Source organism: Callorhinus ursinus, unplaced genomic scaffold (genome assembly GCF_003265705.2).
Source record: "Callorhinus ursinus isolate GAN/ISIS: 27379988/994484 unplaced genomic scaffold, GSC_fseal_2.0 scaffold8, whole genome shotgun sequence".
Lineage (NCBI taxonomy): Eukaryota > Metazoa > Chordata > Mammalia > Carnivora > Otariidae > Callorhinus > Callorhinus ursinus.
In genome coordinates, this window is record NW_027397070.1 from 1,404,431 (window position 1) to 1,422,915 (window position 18,485).

Genomic DNA, 18,485 nt, shown 5'->3' on the forward strand with positions numbered 1-18,485 from the left:
TGAGTGAGAGAGCGGGGGAGGGGCAGAGGGAGAGGGATAGGGAGAATGCCACGTAGACCCCCCCACCCCCACTGAGCACGGAGCCCGAATGCAGGGACTGACCCCACAACCCTGAGATCATGGCCTCAGGGGAAACCCAGAGTCAGATGCTCAACTGAGAGCCACCCAGGCGCCCCTTCCTTGATAAAATTGTTACCAGTTTACAATCCATTTGCCTCAAAGTTCACTTTTTTATTCAAAATACCTGTTTATCAATCTAGACTAAAAATAATCTAGAAGCCTCCTGATAAAGCTATTATCTATATATAATTTAAAGCAAATTACATTGATCATAATTTTCGTGAACTAGAATTCCTAAGAATTATGAGATACACCAAAATTTGAGAACCATTGCTCTAGCTCAGTGCTTCTCAAACTTTAATATGCACATGAATCACACGGGACCATGTTAAAGATTCTGCTTCCACAGGGTCTGGGGTGAGGCTTGAGAGCCTCCTTCTCAACGAAGTCCCTAAATGATCCTGCTCATCGGTGAATTCCATTTTGAGTAGCCAGAATCCAGAGCAGGGCTCCTCCAGTCTGGCTGCACATGAGAATCAGCTGGGTAGCTGTACAAAGTACAGATATCACCCTCAAAGATTTTTATTTAATGGGTCTGGGATGTGACCTGGGCATTGAGAGCTCACTTTTAAGTTCCCCAAGCGATTTTAATGTGCAGCCAAGTTGGAGAACCTCTAGAGCACAACTCATCATCTCAGCAGTCAGCTAAATTTAAATAGTGGAATTCTCAGCATAACTTAGGTCCTATATATAGCACCCAAGATGGAACCAGGGTTGCTAGCATGATACATATAAATATGCCTAGACTTCAGCCAGCAGATCCATTGCTCTACACAAGCTGTGTCGGGACTTCTGACCTTAAGCAAGTGACAAATCTGATCTTCAATTTCTTCGCATATCTAATGAGGATTAGAACCCCCCGAGACAGTTGCAAGAACAAAATGAGAGAATATTTGTGCAAGTGGTTTGGAGAGGACCGTTTCCTATCAACAAACATATAGAGAACCGTCACTTTTTGTACTCAGCGGACACTGCATATTACATATTTCACTTTTCACCACAAAAGCAAGTTGAAACAGATGTAAATGTGCAAGCACCTGCTCAGTTCAATTTCTAACAAAGTGCTTAATGATGCAGTTCCAGGAATGCATTGTGTCATAAGCACAGAACCACCTGTAACGAGTGAAGGATTAACCAGCCTCAGGGAAAAGACAAAGGACTGTCATTTCCCTGCCTTTTGTCATTAACTTCAGATACACTTAATGAAAACATGGAAGTAGATTCACAGTTGCAAGTTATCAGCTCCTAAAGAGCTTTGCGGAGGACTGAAGGGAAAGAAGGATTTTAATACCAATAAAGAAATTAAAAAAAAAAAAAAAAGAGCCAGAGGCACAGGAAGGAGTGTCATGGAGTATTTTAATTTGGAAGGCAAAGAGGTTACACTTAATGGGAGCAGAGGTCACAGTAATAAATGCTCATTACAAAGCTGCTCTAACACAGAAACAAGGGAGCTTCTCTGGGCTCTCCACCTACATTCCAAATCAGAATCGGTAACTATAAATCTGAAGAAAATCCAAGTGTCCAAGTTGCCATCTCAAAGGCTCTCATCCAGAAGGAATCAAAAAGTGAACCTAAAAGAAAGAAGCAGAAAGGTAAGAGAGACACTCAAGGTTTTTGAAAAATGTCTTAAACGATACTACAAGACAGGGCCCCAAATCCTTCAATCTAAATTCTGAACCCACAAAGATAATTATGGGGTTCCCAAATTCCAAACAGTATTTAAGCCAGCTAGAACAACCAGATTAAAGCAAATGTTTTTCACAGAACACTTTAAAAAGGTATCCATAAAAATGAATGTTCCAATCTGAATCCCAAGCACACCAAGGCAAAACTTACTAGGAGTTGTAGGCGTGGGTTCTAACTCCAGCTCTGCAGTTAATAAGGTGCACGACCGGGGCGCCTGGGTGGCTCAGTCGTTAAGCGCCTGCCTTGGGCTCAGGTCATGATCCCGGGGTCCTGGGATCGGGTTCCCTGCTCGGCGGGAAGCCTGCTTCTCCCTCTCCCACCCCCTCTGCTTGTGTTCCTTCTCTCGCTGTGTCTCTGTCAAATAAATACATAAAATCTTCCAAAATAAATAAATAAATAAATAAGGTACACGACTTTCTACAAGTCACTCTGACCTCTCCAGCTCACAAACTCTTGGGAGGTGAGGGTGTTGCAACTTAGCCTAAAGGGCTTTTCTGGATGGAGAAAGCATACAAAGCACTAAATTTCAGTTGGAGAATAGGGGGTAAAAGGAAGAATTCAAGAGAAAAAAAGTAGAGAAAAATTACCAATCTCGGATTTAACGAAGGACCAAAATAGAAGAAATAATTTCATTTTAATTGAACGATAGGTTATTTTTGGCAAGAAGGTGGAAGATAACTCCAGGAGAAGCAGCCACATTGCTGCAGGCCGCACAAGATTACGATCTGTACAGTGTGAGACAGAGCCCTCCCCAGCAAACTCAGGCTTCCTTTCCAGTCCCTCCACAAGAGCTGCCCGCCTAGTACCCTGCAAGATGGGTGCGGCCAGAAAGTGACCCTTAGCCTTAGGGGCTCCAGTATTTCTAGCCATCAGCAGCCATTTTTCCTGCAGTGTGCCATTAAAATACTGCAATCTTCTCTGGGTGTCATGACTTGAAAAAGACTGGAAAACACTACCTTTCAGAAGAGCTGGGCTACCCTGGCAGGTTACAAGGCACCACCTTATTTGTGTACTGGTTCTGGTGACCTGGAGATTCTAGCATCAGAGCTTAAAGGAAAGATCTTATTAGACTTCTAGCCAGAGTGCTTTTATTTCACCAACAATGGTACTTAGAGACATGATATAAAACTGTAGAAACATTCCTACATCAGTAGAATTATGAGAAAAAGAAGAGCAAAAAACAGGGAACAAAAAGCATTCACAGTGCCAACCAAGAACAAACAGATCTATTAAAACTCACCTATTCACTCCATCAAAATTTTTTAAGATTGTGTTGTTGTTGTTTTTTTTAATTAAGTAATCTCTACACCCAACATGGGGCTCAGCTCAAACTCAACCCAGAGATCAAGAGTTGCATACTCCATGGACTGAGCCAGCCAGGAGCCCTACTCCATCAAATCTCTTAAAGCAAACTCTCTGGCTACAGACTATGAACTATGAATGCATCAGTTCTAATGGCCAAGGTGAGAGCAGACTAGAGCACAGGGTGATTTCAGTGAGGAGCCTTGACACAGAATTATAAAAGAAATCCTAGTTTAGTACAAAAGTCAAGTTTTGAGCTTCTCTGGTATTAAAACAGTTAAACAAATCTAAGATACTGGGGCTGATCCATATCGAAGGCAAAAATGACTCATGAGATTAAGTCTCTTTGATGGTGGTTTTCAGAAAATTCTACTTAACAAAGATGTGCTCCCTTCTTTTGAGACAAAAGTACATTTACCAGATTCTATTCTAAAAGCAGAGCATCTAGGATTCTTTGCAATGTTAACTCAACAAAATTGGACTATTCAACAGCTCAGAAGAATGCTTCAACTGCTAACCAGGGGATAAAGATTTCAGGTAACTAATAAAACTGCTTCCCATGAGATCGAGACATGCAAAATGGAAGAACCTACTGAGCAAAGTTCACATGACTTCGTCAGTCTATTCCACCCATGCAGAAAAGACCATGCCATCTGATCAGTCTGTTCTAATCATATTAAAAGAAAGCCAGGCACAACACAAAGTTAAAAATAATTATTCTCTGTATAGATACAAAAGATAATGCCAGGCAGGGTCATTTTTTTTTTTTTTTTTTTTTGACAGAGAGAGAGACACAGCGAGAGCAGGAACACAAGCAGGCGGAGTGGAAGAGGGAGAAGCAGGCCTTCCGCTGAGCGGGGGAGCCCGATGTGGGACTCGATCCCAGGACCCTGGGATCATGACCTGAGCCGAAGGCAGACACTTAACGACTGAGCCACCCAGGCGCCCCCAGGCAGGGTCATTTCTATTTGGGATCTGTATTCTCCAGCAATGTCTCTATTCAGACACCAGCACTGGGCGGATACACTCAAATAGTGATTTTCCTTCAAACCCGTTTCATCCTGGATATCCTGGTCACCCAATTAATGATAAAATTAGAGAAAACGTGAATCAAGACCATTCTGCAGAAATTCTAGGTTCCGGGCACCTGGGTGGCTCAGTCGTTAAGCGTCTGCCTTCGGCTCAGGTCATGATCCCAGGGTCCTGGGATCGAGTCCCACATCGGGCTCCCTGCTCAGTGGGAAGCCTGCTTCTCCCTCCCCCACACCCCCTGCTTGTGTTCCTGCTCTCACCGTCTCTGTCAAATAAATAAATAAAATCTTTAAAAAAAAAAAAAAAAAAAGAAATTCTAGGTTCCGAGCTCAATCTGAATCACAATTTCAGAAGGCACAAATCATGTGTTTCTAAAGATGGCAGGAGCTTCTCAGATCAACTGGTCTGATCCTCTCTTTTTATAGATGAGGAAGCGATAACCTGATAGTTTAACAGATCTGTCCAAAGCTGTGCTGCCTAACACAGAAGCCACCAGCCATACGTGGCTATTTAAACTTAGTTAAAATTTAATAAAATTAAAAATTCAGTGCCTCAATTGGTAGAGTACTTGACTTTTTTTTTTTTTTTGAGCACGCAACTCTTGATCTTAGGGTTGTAAATTCAAGCCCCACGCTGAATGTAGAGATTACTTAAAAATAAAATCTTTTTATAAACAAAACAAACAAAACCACGTGACTAGTAGCTACCATACTGGATGGTGCAGACTCAGAACACTTCCACACTGCAGAGTTCTACTGGAGAGCACTGAGCCTAACATCATCCTCTCTGGATAAAGTCAGGTCTCCTGATCTGCATTCTCTTGCATGTCTTCTGAACCCAAGATGACCGACTTTGCAGACACATCTTTTTTTTTTTAATTTATGAATGTATGTATGTATGTATGTATGTATGTAATCTCCATACCTAATGTGGGGCTCGAATTCATGACCCTGAGATCAAGAGCTGCACACTCTTCCAACTGAGCCAGCCAGGTGCCCCACAGAAACATTTTAGACAGCCTACCTTCATCTTTTCTTATCATCTCTCCTAAGTTTTTCCCATTGAGAAAAGATAAGTTTAATATTTTTAACGAAAACCTTTTAACAAAAAGATGTAGATATTCATCATCCATAAGTCTCTGAACGTAATAAAGGAGAAGGAATATAAAAGTTTAGAGTCAAAATGTCTGTTATCAAGTTCCCACTCGGTCACTTATTAGCTCTAAAGCCTGGACAAGTTAATCTAAATTTCACTAGGGTTGGGAAGCCTGTCTGGCTCAGTCGGTGAAGCATGGGACTCTTGACCCTGGGGTCATGAGTTCGAGCCTCACGTTGGGTATAGATTTTACTTTTACAAAAATGTAAATTTCAGGGGCACCTGGGTGGCTCAGTGGGTTAAGCATCTGCCTTGGGCTCAGGTCATGATCCCAGGGTCCTGGGATCGAGCCCCACACTGGGCTCCCTAATCAGCAGGGAGCCTGCCTCTCCCTCTCCCACTCCGGCTCCCCCTGCTTGTACACTCTCTCTCTCTGTCAAATAAACAAATAAAATCTTTAAACAAATAAATGTAAATTTCACCAAGGTTTTGTGGGGTTTTTTAAGATTTATTTATTTATTTTAGAGAGAGAGAGCACGCAAGCAAGGCAGGGAAGGGCAGAAGGAGAGGGAGAGAGAAACTTTAACCTACTCCACACTGAGCGTGGAATCCAAAGCGGGGCTCAATCCCACAACCCGGAGATCAGGACCTGAGCCGAAACCAAGAGTTGACACTTAACCGACTGCACCACCCAGGCACCCCTTCACCAAGGGTTAATCACCTCATGTGTAAAATGGGAATACTACTATTCAACTACCTCCATTATACAGTGGACCACGAGGATCACATGAGTTAACATTTCCAGGAGTGTATGTGAGTCTCACAAGCCTAGTAATGTGATAACTATAAAACATTTTATAAATGTTATCTAATTTTGTAAAAGGTCTTACACATTGTGCATTTTGTTATATACAGCCACACTGACTTTCCACCTCCTGTGAATGGATGATGGAAATCTGGTAATATGGATAGAAAGCAACAACTGATGAAAAAAAAAAAGCAGTTCAACTGATGATCCACACAAATGGCACGAATCTCCTGAAATACAATGAGAACTATCATGAATTCTAATAATCACAGGCTGTAGCAGCTGTAAGAGACTGATGAATATCCAGGCCAATTCCCTCGTTTCCCAGGGAAACTGGGCCTCAGAAACAAGCTTCTAAGTCCAATCAACTAGTTAACAGAGCAAAGTCTACAATGCAGGTCCTCCAACTTCTAGTCTCATGCTTACACCCCACCCTACAGCCCTTCATATGAATTTTTTCCTTGGCTTCTTTCTTCCACAGCATTTCCCATGTCTTAGCATCCATATAACTAATGATTTAGCTATTTTTATAGCATTTTCTTAGAGTTGAAATTATTTATTCATACACTCATTCAACAAACATGCACAGTGACTGTCAGCCCTATGCTAAGCCTTCAGGGAATTCAAGAGTTCAGTGGGAGAGACAGGAAAGCAAATGAACAGTTTCATAACTATTGGGTAAGTGCACCATTCGGGGTATACACAGTGGGCCCCAGAAGAGAATCCTATACAACTTGGGGGCAGGGATGACACAGAGAAGGAATCATCCAAGCTGCAAGGACGGAGAAATAACGCAAGGAATTAGGGCAGCAATGAACTTCATAAACACAACAATACTTGATATATTTTTTTTTATGGGTAGCTTTAAACAGACCAAATACAAAATAGAGCTCAATCACTAATGAGCCATTAATTAGTGGCTTTTTAGTAAATAAAATAAGCAGATTCAGGGTTTTAAGAATAATGGCTAAAGAATTCATCTCCCTCTCCAACTGGAGAAAAAAGGGGTTGGGAAAAAAAAAGATCATACTATGTGCTTAGCTCAAAATATGTTCCTCAAACTTAAAATAGTTCCCTTTCTGGGAACTTACTTGGTGGCTAGATCTAATTCAATATAAGATGAAATGTCAAAGAGAAAGTGGAATAAAAACTAAACAGCTCCCCCGAAACAAAAAATTAAAGATTACTACCAGTGGAGGTCCTGCTGGGAGCAAAAACGGGCCTAGAATGAACTAAAAAAAGGAGCTCTCGAACTGACAAGATAAGAAAAAGAAAAAAGGGAAAATCTGTGGGTCTCCATGCACTTGAGGTCTTCCCTGGGTAACAAAATCCCTAAACCACTTTAGGATTGCATCACCTTTTGTGCCTTAACTCCACACTGCCCACCTCTGGTCAGAATGTAAAGCAACCCCCACCCAGCATCTAAGCCCACTTGGACCTCTGCTGCCCTCATGTGACTAGAAAGAAACTAGATTTTATCACAAAGCTATCAGTGCTTTCCCCCCACCACTCTTTCCTTTTGCTTTGTAGTACATTCTCAGCATTTGAAATGTACAACCCCACTAGATGGCAGGAGAGCCTAAAGAATAATACTTAGATTCCCTTCCAGAGGTAATTTTCTAGGACACTACACATTAGTACCCTCGTATTCATAAAGTTACTGCAGTCAATCACAGGAGAAGCAGATGACCCACCTTCTGACATACTGTCGGGTCAACGTAGCCAAACGCTAGGTCACAGTGCCTCCATCATTCCCCTCGCTTTATCTCATCATGTAGGCATTTTCTCATCTCACATCATCACAAGACGGGTGGACACAGGACAGTGAGAGATTCTGATCACACATTCACAAAACTTTAATTCCAGTATATTATTACAATTGTTCTATTTTGTTGGTAGTTACTGTTGTTAATCTCTTCCTGTGCCTGACAAACTGAACTTTATCATCGGTCATATATGTATATATGAAAAACACTAGTATTGCAGGGTTCAGTACTACATCCACTGGGGGTCTTGGAATGTTTCCCCCACAGGTAAGAGGGGATTATTGTACTTTACTGATAAATTCAAAAAGTCAACAGCAATTGTTTGTAAATAGCACTGCTTGTCAGAGTTCTGTTCGGCCCAGCCCTGTCAGTGCCCTTGTTCCAGCCAGGATTAAACACTATGACTTTTTAAAGATCTGCGGGAGAATGGCCTCCATTATAAAAACAAAGCAACACTAACAAAATTTTAACACGAGCATTGGAGCATTTGGCAAACAACCTCCCTCTAGGCTGAGCATATTTCCAAGCTCAGGCTTGTCCCTTTCTGCCTGGTTCACTCTCCCTCAGATCCAGCGACCATGTACGTCATCAAGACAACTCCGAAGTTCACGAGGAGCATTTTTATTTTTATGATAATCTAAAAAAATACCATGAGTGGGGCACCTGGCTGGCTCAGTGGGTAGAACATTCAACTCCTGATCCCAGGGTCATGAGTTCAAGCCCCATGTTGGGTGTGGAGATGGCTTAAAAATAAAGTGATCTCAAAGTAAGTCATCATTTAAAAAATAAAAACAAAAATAAAAAAATAAATATGAGTTGATTCTTGGCCCCTGGGACAGCCACCTATATAAACCAGTGCTGCCAACTGAGTGGCTCTTTTACCATAGGATGTGTTTTCAAGAGACCACAAAGGCTGAAGGTTGGAAAAAGCTATGTTAACAGACCTAGGTTTTACATTAGTCCTGGCTGAAAGAAACTGTCATGAAGCTCAGGTCTTACAGCAGAAGGAAGGAAAGGGGACTAGAGAGGGATTCAAAGGGAACTTTAGCTCAATCTACAATGTCTAATGTGTTCAAAATATTTTCTTTTTTTTTTTTAAGATTTATTTATTTGGGGGAGAGAGAGAGAAAGTGCAAGCAGGAGCAGGAAGGAGGGGCAAAGGGAAAGGGAGAAGCAGACTTCCCGCTGAGCGGGGAGCCTGAGGCAGGGCTTGATCCCAGGACCCTGAGCTTAACCAACTGAGCCACCCAGGAGCCCCTAATCTGTTCAAAATCTTAATTCCTCCTAGCGGTTGGTTACATTATTCTCTGTACTTTTCCATATTTTTTAAACTATCATAATAAGAGCAAAGAAGGAAAATAAGGGGAGAATAGTGATAACTAACTTTTTAAACACATTTCAACACTGCAACTGTCAAATACTTTATAGTAAACTAACTTAAGCAAAAATAGGGTATAAAAAAATTTTTCTGAAGTCAGACTGGATTTCTTACCTATAAATGGAATTAGCAAACCTATCCTCATGAGGTTATTTTGAAAATAAAGACACAGAACAAGAAGCATTTAAAGCCGGACCCATGGTGAGCTCCCACTATCTGTTAATTTATTTACTTCTCCTTGAATAAATGTATATTTTTAACTCAATGCCATTTTCTTTTGATCTGCCTTTTTCAGAGTAGCTGCTGGTTATAAATGTCATCCCCCAATTCATGCAAGAGCAGTACATTATAGATGTTTATTCTTTTTACACCCAACCCTCAATGTACTTGGCAGATATGGAGAATGTTCAATCTGTTTTGTTCTACCTTCTAAGTTGGTATAAATATTGAGAACTCACTTGGAAACTATTTTAAAAGTGTTTTGGCATACTATACATAGAGCTGAGTTAGAAGCACATAAGAAGGGCAAATAGATGTATGTTTAAAAATTAAAAGCAGGACAGTATAACCTATGTCAAATGAAAGATCTCTGTGAAAAACCTTTTGGGCAGTGTCCCAGAGAAGAGGATTTTTCAATGAGCACACGGTCTATAGAATGATTTAACACTGTAATCTGTCATTGGAGGATTTTGCCATACCTTGGGCCCATAATTCCCAGCTGAACAGGTGGCCATAGTTGTTAATATGGTCTGCAGTATGCAGTTCCTGCTGAGCCTGCCTTTTTGTCTGTTTTTGTCATAATTTTGAAATACTAAGCAGCAGAGTCCTCCACCAATCACAACAGCCCTAGGAAATCATTTTCCATGATTTGGTATCTCCCTGAGCCTACAGAACATCCTTGAATTGTTTGCTCTGTTCCCTTCCTAAGCATACACATGACTCATCTAGAAAAAATAATTTTAGTAATCTAAAGTAAGGCAGTCAGAAGACTCAGGACCTTTCCAGCATGGTTACTATCAGAGAACCCATGAGTGATTCATGAGGTTTACCAAGTGTAAGGACAACATCAGTGGTTTTGTTTTCTAGCTTTGGTCAAGAAGTTACCATTCTCAGATACTTTGCTGCTTCCGCTCCCAAATGGCACATAGCTCCCTTCTCTGGACTCCCACAACACTGTGTTCAGATCTTTGGTGTGGCTTTAACTGTGAATTTTTTTTTTATTATTTATTTGACAGAGACAGAGACAGCGAGAGCAGGAACACAAGCAGGGGGAGTGGGAGAGGGAGAAGCAGGCTTCCCGCTAAGCAGGGAGCCCGATGCGGGACTCGATCCCAGGACCCTGGGATCATGACCTGAGCCTAAGGCAGACGCTTAATGACTGAGCCACCCAGGCACCCCATAACTGTGCTGAATTTTAACTACTGTGTTTATACACCTTCTCTCCTACTATCCGGGTAATAAGGCACTGACTGGCACAAAGAAGGTGTGGTAAGGGGAGGGACAGGGGACAACTCAAGTCCTGACCAGGTGTCCAAAGAGCTAAATTGTATATAACTCAGCTCTATGTATAGTGTGCCAAAACACTTTTAAAACAGTTTCCAAGTGAGTTCTCAATATTTACACCAATTCAGAAGGTAGAAAGAGGGACACCTGGGTGGCTCAGTCGGTTAAGCGTCTGCTTTCAGCTCAGGTCATGATCCCAGAGTCCTGGGATCAAGCCCCATATTGCGTTCCCTGAACAGTGGGCAGCCTGCTTCTCCCTCTCCCTCTGCTGCTCCCCCTGCTTATGCTCTCCCTGTCAAATAAATAAATTTTAAAAAATTAAAGAATAGTAGAAAGAAGTACTTCTCAAACTTTTTCGCTGAAATAAACCATTTCTGTCAACTTACCACTACCAAAAATGAAACCTTACCTGAATTAACAGAACTGTTTTTGAGGCTATTATCAATAATGGAAAGAATTCATAGAACATTGTCAGTTAACAGATTCATTTATGCCAAAACTGATGTACAGCCCTTGTCACATTATTGCATACACTTTGTACATGGTTGCTAATTCATGCATTATATTGCTGATTAGTACAAAAATGATAAATTTCTAAGTAGTGACAGAAAGAGGTCCATTAAGGGAAATTCTTCCCCCAAAAAAGGTAACATTTCCTAAGTTCTTTTTTTGTCTGCCACCCAACAGCAACAACACTAAATTTTGTAGTGGAAAGGCACAGAAAAGAGCACATTCATTCATCAGTAAGCTAGGTGGGCTACTGCATGAGCACTAGGCCAAGAGCACCACTGGCTAAGGCACTACTTTGAAACCACTTAGCTGTGTGGCCACGGAAGGCCCCCGTTTTCTCATATACAAAATAACAGCATCGACATACAGTTTTGAAAACACTCATGTACTTCTTAGAGATTTAGGATTCTGCTTGGAAGGGAGGGATACAGGGAAGGGCATATCACCCCTGAAAGAGAGACCAAGCAGAGAGGGCTTCTCAACTCTGTCAATCAGAACAACTCCGGCACCATTGCTGTTTTATGTACTGAGATTCTACGTAAGTTTATTTAGAAAATAAGGAGCTCTACTGTGAATAAAGGGAAAATGGCAAATGAACCAAATGACATCTCATCATAGATTTTAAAGTCTTCTCCCAAGCTAATCCAATATCTCCATTTATTTCCACTTCAGCACACAAATTATTAGTAAATGGCCATAGTCATTCATTCAGCATATACTGGATACCTACCAGGTATAAGCACTAGACTAGGTACTAGGGGGGACAATGGCCCCGCATTTAAAGTTATCTGAGATCAAAATCAGAAAAAAAATTACAGAGCAAATCTACAGGCAGAAGCTACAATTTATGTCTCTTCCAAGATCTTAGTTGTTTTCATGGAGTTATTGATGTAGAAATTAATGTATTAGCTAGAGGCAAACTTATTTTCTGTTATCTTAATGATTTGCAAAACAGTGAAAAGGGAAGGCAATGACCAACAGAGGCAGCACTGATGAATCATGATGATATTAATGCATACTTTGCATTCTTATAGAAAATTCTGCAAGTGTCTTATCAGCAATATGGGAACCTTGGTAACCATAATCAAAACCAGCCACACTCAATTTCTATTCCCAAAATCAACATTATGGGACAAGGGATATGATCAGTACTTACATCTTCTAGTTTCCTACTCCCCAATTAAATAAATGGGAATAATTCAGCCAACGAAGTTCATTACAACAAGGTGCAGGATGGTGCTGGCAAAGAGAAAATCAGCAAAGGCTCGCTCTGGGGAGATGCCTTGGAAATCCGCTTTGTTCTGTGGGTTGATCTGTATCCTGAGGCAAACTGCACAAGAAGCAAAACATGAAAACGATTATCAAGAAATATAAAACAAATATGACTGCTAATGAACACACCCATACCTTATGTCCCAATAATTCTAACAGAAATGATACATAAGTGCATCCAAAGGACTGATACCCATGATAGCCCCAAACTAGAAACATTCTAAATGTCTTTCAACAGTAAAATGGGTAAATTATGGCATATGCACACAATAAAATACTATTTAGCAGTAAAAACGAACTTCACAATATGGATGCATTCCACAAATATAATGTTAAACAACTCAACTCAGACACAAAAAACATGCTGTATGATTCCATTTATATAAAGCTTAACACGAGGCCAACCAATCTATGGAATATAGGCCAGGATAGTGGTTTTTATCTTTCACGGGAGGAGGAATGACTAGAAAAGTACAAGGAGGAGGTCTCTAGGGTGCTGGGAACGTTCTGTAGCTTGCTCTGTGTGCTGGCTAGATAGGCAAATTTAGGAATTCATGATTATACACTTATGTTTTATGCTCTTGTTAAAGTTAAAAGAAAAAATATGACTTCTCAAGCTAAAAACCAAAAGCTTATTCAGAAAAAGATACATATAACCAAAATATCTTCAGAACTCTCATCTCCCAATTTAGGTTTATAATTATACCTCAATTGGGATGCAGGTGAGGCAACAGCAAAGTAACAAAGCTGGGCTGAATGACACAATGTTGTAAAACTGTGAATTATTTTCTTAATAAAATGTGTATAATATTGGATAGCACACAGTATAAAATAAAAGATGCTAATCTATGAGGACCTCATAATTATAAGCCGTGATCTTAAAGTTCTAGCAGCTGCTCCTCTCAAAAAATGCAAGAGACCTAAACTATATAACCTTGACAGAGAACTTTCTCCTGCCATATTCTACATCCTTGAAGATGCCAACCTGATACATTAGCCACGGTCACCATCTGACACGAAAAGGAAGCTCCAAGAGTACACGTTCCCAAAATATCTTTATGCCTGTGTTAAATAATTACGCTACTTAAGAAAACCCAAATTCGCTTCAGGCTAGCATCCACTCCATCACCAATCAAGAAAGAAAACTGAACTGACATCTAACCCAAAGATCAGAAAACTACCAGACTAGCTCTCCAGAGGCCATCACCACGGCAACAGTTTTCATTATGCTTAAGCATGTAAACACTGTGGAAACACCACTGATCTTTTCAAGCACCTGGACCCTTCAAAATATGAAGGACATTGACTGAAGCAAGGGCAACCAATTAAAATCCTGCTGTGGAGTACAGCCTGGTTCATCCATTTGGGAGAGCTGGCAATATCCATTAATATTTAAAATGTTTTTACTTTTTGAATAAGGAATTTATCTTACAGAACAAAGAATTTCTAACAGCATGTTCATAAAGTTGAAAAAAAAAGTGAAAACAGTCCAAATGTCATCAAGGGGATTATTTCAATAAATTACACTAGACATGCAATAAAATCCCATGCAATTATTCAAAAAAAAAAGAGATAATTCTCTACATGCTGACAGTAAAAATATCCAAGATATATTAGTGAAAAAAAAGCCAAAAAATTATTCCATTCCATATTTCTCTTAAGAAAAAAATAGCTATCATTATTTTCTCATTTCTTTTAGTTGAAACCTAGGAAAAATTTGGAGAAAGAGACACCAAACTATTAACAGTGGCTATTGAGACGGAGGGTAGAGACAGAGTAGTGTTTCAGGAAATATGAGGGACAAAAGAGAAGCTCCCCATGAGGGTGAATAAGGTAATGAACTGATGTGTATGGTTACCGTGGTCACAGTCACCCAGCTTATTTTAATAACATAAGAATAAAAGAGTCCTATGGAGATGGAAAAGACCTTCAAGTTATAAAGACCAACACCCATTTTGATTCATAATGCCCAAGAGGAGGTGGGGGTGGGCATACTGGGGGAGGCTGCATGATCACCTGGGAAGTTTTCCAAAGTATACTCACCGTGTCCAGAATCTGACAAGCCTTCCCCAGGTGGAGAATTACAAACCTTCCAGAGCCTGTGTTACTGACAGGGGTGTCCTATCCCTCAGATGCAAAGGGATACAAAAATGGCAAAGAAAGTCTGTTGAAAAGCTCCTCCACAAATGATCCTTCATTCTCTCCCTAAACACTTCCAAAGATGGAAAGAAATTTACTACCTCCTAAGGGAGCTTGCTTCATTTAAGCAGTTCTAATTTAATCTATCTCCTTAAATGTTCATTCATCCAGCAAAATATTTACTGAACATCTATTAAGTGCCATGCATTGTCCCAGGTGCTGGGAACATGGCACAGAACAAGAGTCTGGCTCCCAAGAAACTTACACTTTAGTAGAGAGAAACATATAAGCAAGCAAATAAACAAGGAAATACCATGTAGTGATATGGGCTATGAAGAAAATAAAAGGTAGTAAGTAGTGACTGGGAAGCTATTTTTATTTGGTAGTCGCAGGAGATCTCTCTAAGAGGTGCTACTTAAGACCAAAATTTGAAAGATAGGAGCCAACCATGCAAAGATCTGGGGGCAGAGCATTCCAGGTAGCAAGAATAATCTTGGCACCGTTCTAGGTTTAACAGGTCAGACTAACTACACTACAGTGATTAAGGGCAAGAGGGAGACAAGGGCCAAAACCTGTTAAACTTCAGGAAAGAGTCTGGATGTAGTTCTAAGTGCAGCAGAGCAATTCAGAGTTTTGAGCAGATGAGTAAAATAATCTGATTTATAATTGTTAAGGTTGCTAGAACTGCAGCAGAGAGTGGTTTATGGAGTTAAGCAGGAAGAGGAACTGCATAGGAGCTGAAGAGTCAGGTAATGGTAGTAAAAATGCACAGAAGTGAAGAGATACAGGCTATGTTCTGGAGAAGACAGGGCTTGCTGATGAAATGGATGTGGGAAATAACAGAAATAAGGGATCAAGGCAACCTCCTAAAGTTTTGGCTTCAACCAACATAGTGACTGGTAAAGAGGCAGATGGCTGGGCGAAAAGGTTCAACTTGGAGTTTCTTTTTTTTTTTTAAAGGTTTTTTATTTATTTGACAGAGACACAGCGAGACAGGCAACACAAGCAGGGGGAGTCAGAGAGGGAGAAGCAGGCCTCCTGCTGAGCAGGGAACCCAATGCGGGGCTCAATCCCAGGACTCTGGGACCATGACCTGAGCCAAAGGTAGACACTCAACGACTGAGCCACCCAGGTGCCCCTCAATCTGGAGTTTCATATCAGACATCAAGTGAAGTTGTCAAGTGGGCAACTGGATTTACTAACTTGGAATGCAGGGAATGGGTCAGAACTAAAAACATAAATGTGGTAAACTGTAGTTATATAGACATTACTTCAATTCATCTATGGAAAGGAATTAGAGAACAGAAGGAGTCTAGCACCATGTCCTCAGACTGAGAAGCACGTAGCACAAAGAGTAGGAAGGAAAAACCAATGAGGTGAGAAGGAACACCCAGGAGAGTGTAGTGCTATAAAAGCCTCAAGAAAAAAGTCCTTCACACAGAAGACAGCAACCAACTATATTAAATGCTAAGTGCCACTGTGCATTTAGGCAAGGTGAGGGAGATGGCCATTAGATTTGGCAAGATGGCAAGAGTAGTTTGGGCCAGAGTAGTGAAGATAGAGCACCACAACAGTGGGGTGAGGAATGAATGGAAAGTGAGAAAGCAAAAAGAGCAACTAGACTATTCTTTTATGGCATTCTCTGATGATTGGGAAGAAACAGAATGGTAGCCAGAGGGATATCTCAGGCCAAATAAACATTTTTTTATTTGGACAATATCAGAGCATGCTTATATGATGGGAATGATCCAGCAGAGAGATATTAATAATGCAGAATGGAAAGATGATTGCAGAGGTTGACAGTCCCTGAGGGAGCAAGAAAACATCGGCTCTCTGCCCAAGTGAAGGACTTGGCATTGGACAGGAAAGGGACACATCGACCATTATCATGGGAAGTCAGTCAACGAGTAAGGGGTACAGGTGCAGATGAGCTGCTATGATCCCTCGCTGGGCAGATGAAAGGATTCCTGTCTACCTTTTTAGTAAAAATAAATAAAACAGATCATCAACTGAGAACAAAGGAAAACAGGAAATACGGAAAAGTTAAGAGAGAAGTTATGATGTATATTTTGGAAAAGCAAACATATTAGGGAAGTATTATAGGACCACTGGGCAAAGCTGAGTGCCCATTGTGTTCCTATTTTCACCAAGACTTCTCCATCACAGCACTATATCCAATTATCTGTCTGTATGTCCACTAGGTTATAAACTCAGGGACAGCAGAGACCATGTCTGGGTGTCTCACAGCTCATCCTCAGTACCTTGGCAGAGAATCTGGCACATAATTGCTTAGTATTCACTTACTTATTATAGGTGCACTCACAATTTAACATATACAGTGTTAAGCAGTGTTGATGCAGAGATGAAAAGACAGCCCCTATCCTCAAGGGGCTCACCTTCCAGAAGAGAGACACACAAACAAATACAGCACAATATCACTTCCCTCTCTTCCACCCTTCCTCCATACCTCCTTCTCCCCCCACAGACAGGTGAAATAGAAATACAGAAAAAAAGGCCCAAATCTGCTGGAAGAGTCAGGGAAGGGTTCCAAAGGGAAGCAGCACTTGAGCTGAGCTGTCTAAGAAGTGAAGGAATTTCCCAGGCAGTCAAGCTAAGGTAAAATAGCTTGAGACATCACAGCATCTTCAGAGAATACCAAGTAACTCAGTAATGCGGGGGTATAAAGTACAGAGGAAGCCCAGGTAAGAGATGAAGCTGGATATATGGATGGGACCAGATCATGAAAGAGCCTGGTGCCACAAAAAAGATTTTTAACTTTTCACTGGGAAACACAAGAATGGTATTTCCACGGGGAATGGCATGATCACATTTGCAAGTCAGATCAAGCCTGGGAGACTAGTGAGGAAGATTACAGTGGTCTAGATAAAAGGTACTGAGAGCCTGAGTCACTGAGGATGGAGAGCTAGCAACAGCTATGAAAGATTTAGAAATGAAAGATTTAGAAACAGGACTCTCAGGCACAAGGTTAGTAAACCTCCAATCTCTTGGAGAGCAATTATGGTAGATAATACTAGGGCCCACAAATCTGACAGATAATGCCCCAAAGGAATGCTGGACCCCAGTCCACATGGCCCAATAGCTCCCATGAGATAGAAAATACTCTGGATTAGGTGTCCTTGCCTTTCAAAATCAAACTGCTTTTGGATTTGTAAACTGGAAGAAACAAAACTTTTTTTTTTTTTAAATCCAAAAAGCCTGGGTGGCTCAGTTGATTAAGCATCCAACTCTTTATTTCAGCTCAGGTCATGATTTCAGGATGGTAAGATCCAGCCCCACGTCTGGCTCCCTGCTCAACAGGGAGTCTGCTCGAGATTCTCTCTCTCCTTCTGCCCCTCCCCTCCCCTCCCCTCAAGCACACATGCTCTCTCTCTCAAATAAATAATCTTTTTTAAAAATCCAAAATTGTTTCATAGAGAATAAAATAGATGAAAGTTGTAAAAATGACTTAACTGATTTCAAGACCAAAGACTTATTTTAAAAAGTCTTCATGTTTTCCACTTACCGCTCCTAAATAGCACTCTGAATGAGCAGAAAGGGATTTCACTTAGGCAAAAAAGGAAACTAGAAGGGCTGCCAACATGGGAATGATACTCTAACAAAGGGACAGATGTCCTCAGCTAGAGATATCTAACCATAAGATAAACAGTCAGCTGCTAAGGAAATCTGAAATTTGTCTTTTAAAGCTTACTATACTTTACACTGTTGATCCAAAAAAAAAAGATTTCTCAATGGCAATTTTCTATCTCTGGCTCCTTCTTAAAACCATGGGTAAGTCTCCCAGCCATAAGGGAATAGAAGCAAACAGATCATTTCCACTGAGACCAAATAACACCAGGTTTTTTTATTTTTTTTT

At 40.8% G+C, this 18,485-nt stretch overlaps 1 protein-coding gene across 2 annotated transcripts in view; it reads right to left on the reverse strand.

Annotated features, from left to right (window-relative positions):
• Nucleotides 1–1,459: 1,459 nt before the first annotated feature.
• DAD1 (defender against cell death 1) overlaps nt 1,460–18,485 on the reverse strand; it is a 20,696-nt gene continuing 3,670 nt past the window's right edge. Inside the window, exons 2-3 of one of the 2 annotated variants that reach the window (XR_012378938.1) lie at nt 12,350–12,530; nt 1,460–1,685 (exon numbers count right to left, since the gene is read on the reverse strand). Coding sequence is in view for 1 of the 2 variants with exons in the window: in XM_025870363.2 (XP_025726148.1) it covers nt 12,400–12,530 (131 nt within the window). In the remaining variant the exon portion in view is untranslated. Of the gene's footprint in view, nt 1,692–12,349; nt 12,531–18,485 lie in introns of both variants that reach the window. The other variant, XM_025870363.2, reaches the window with a different exon arrangement.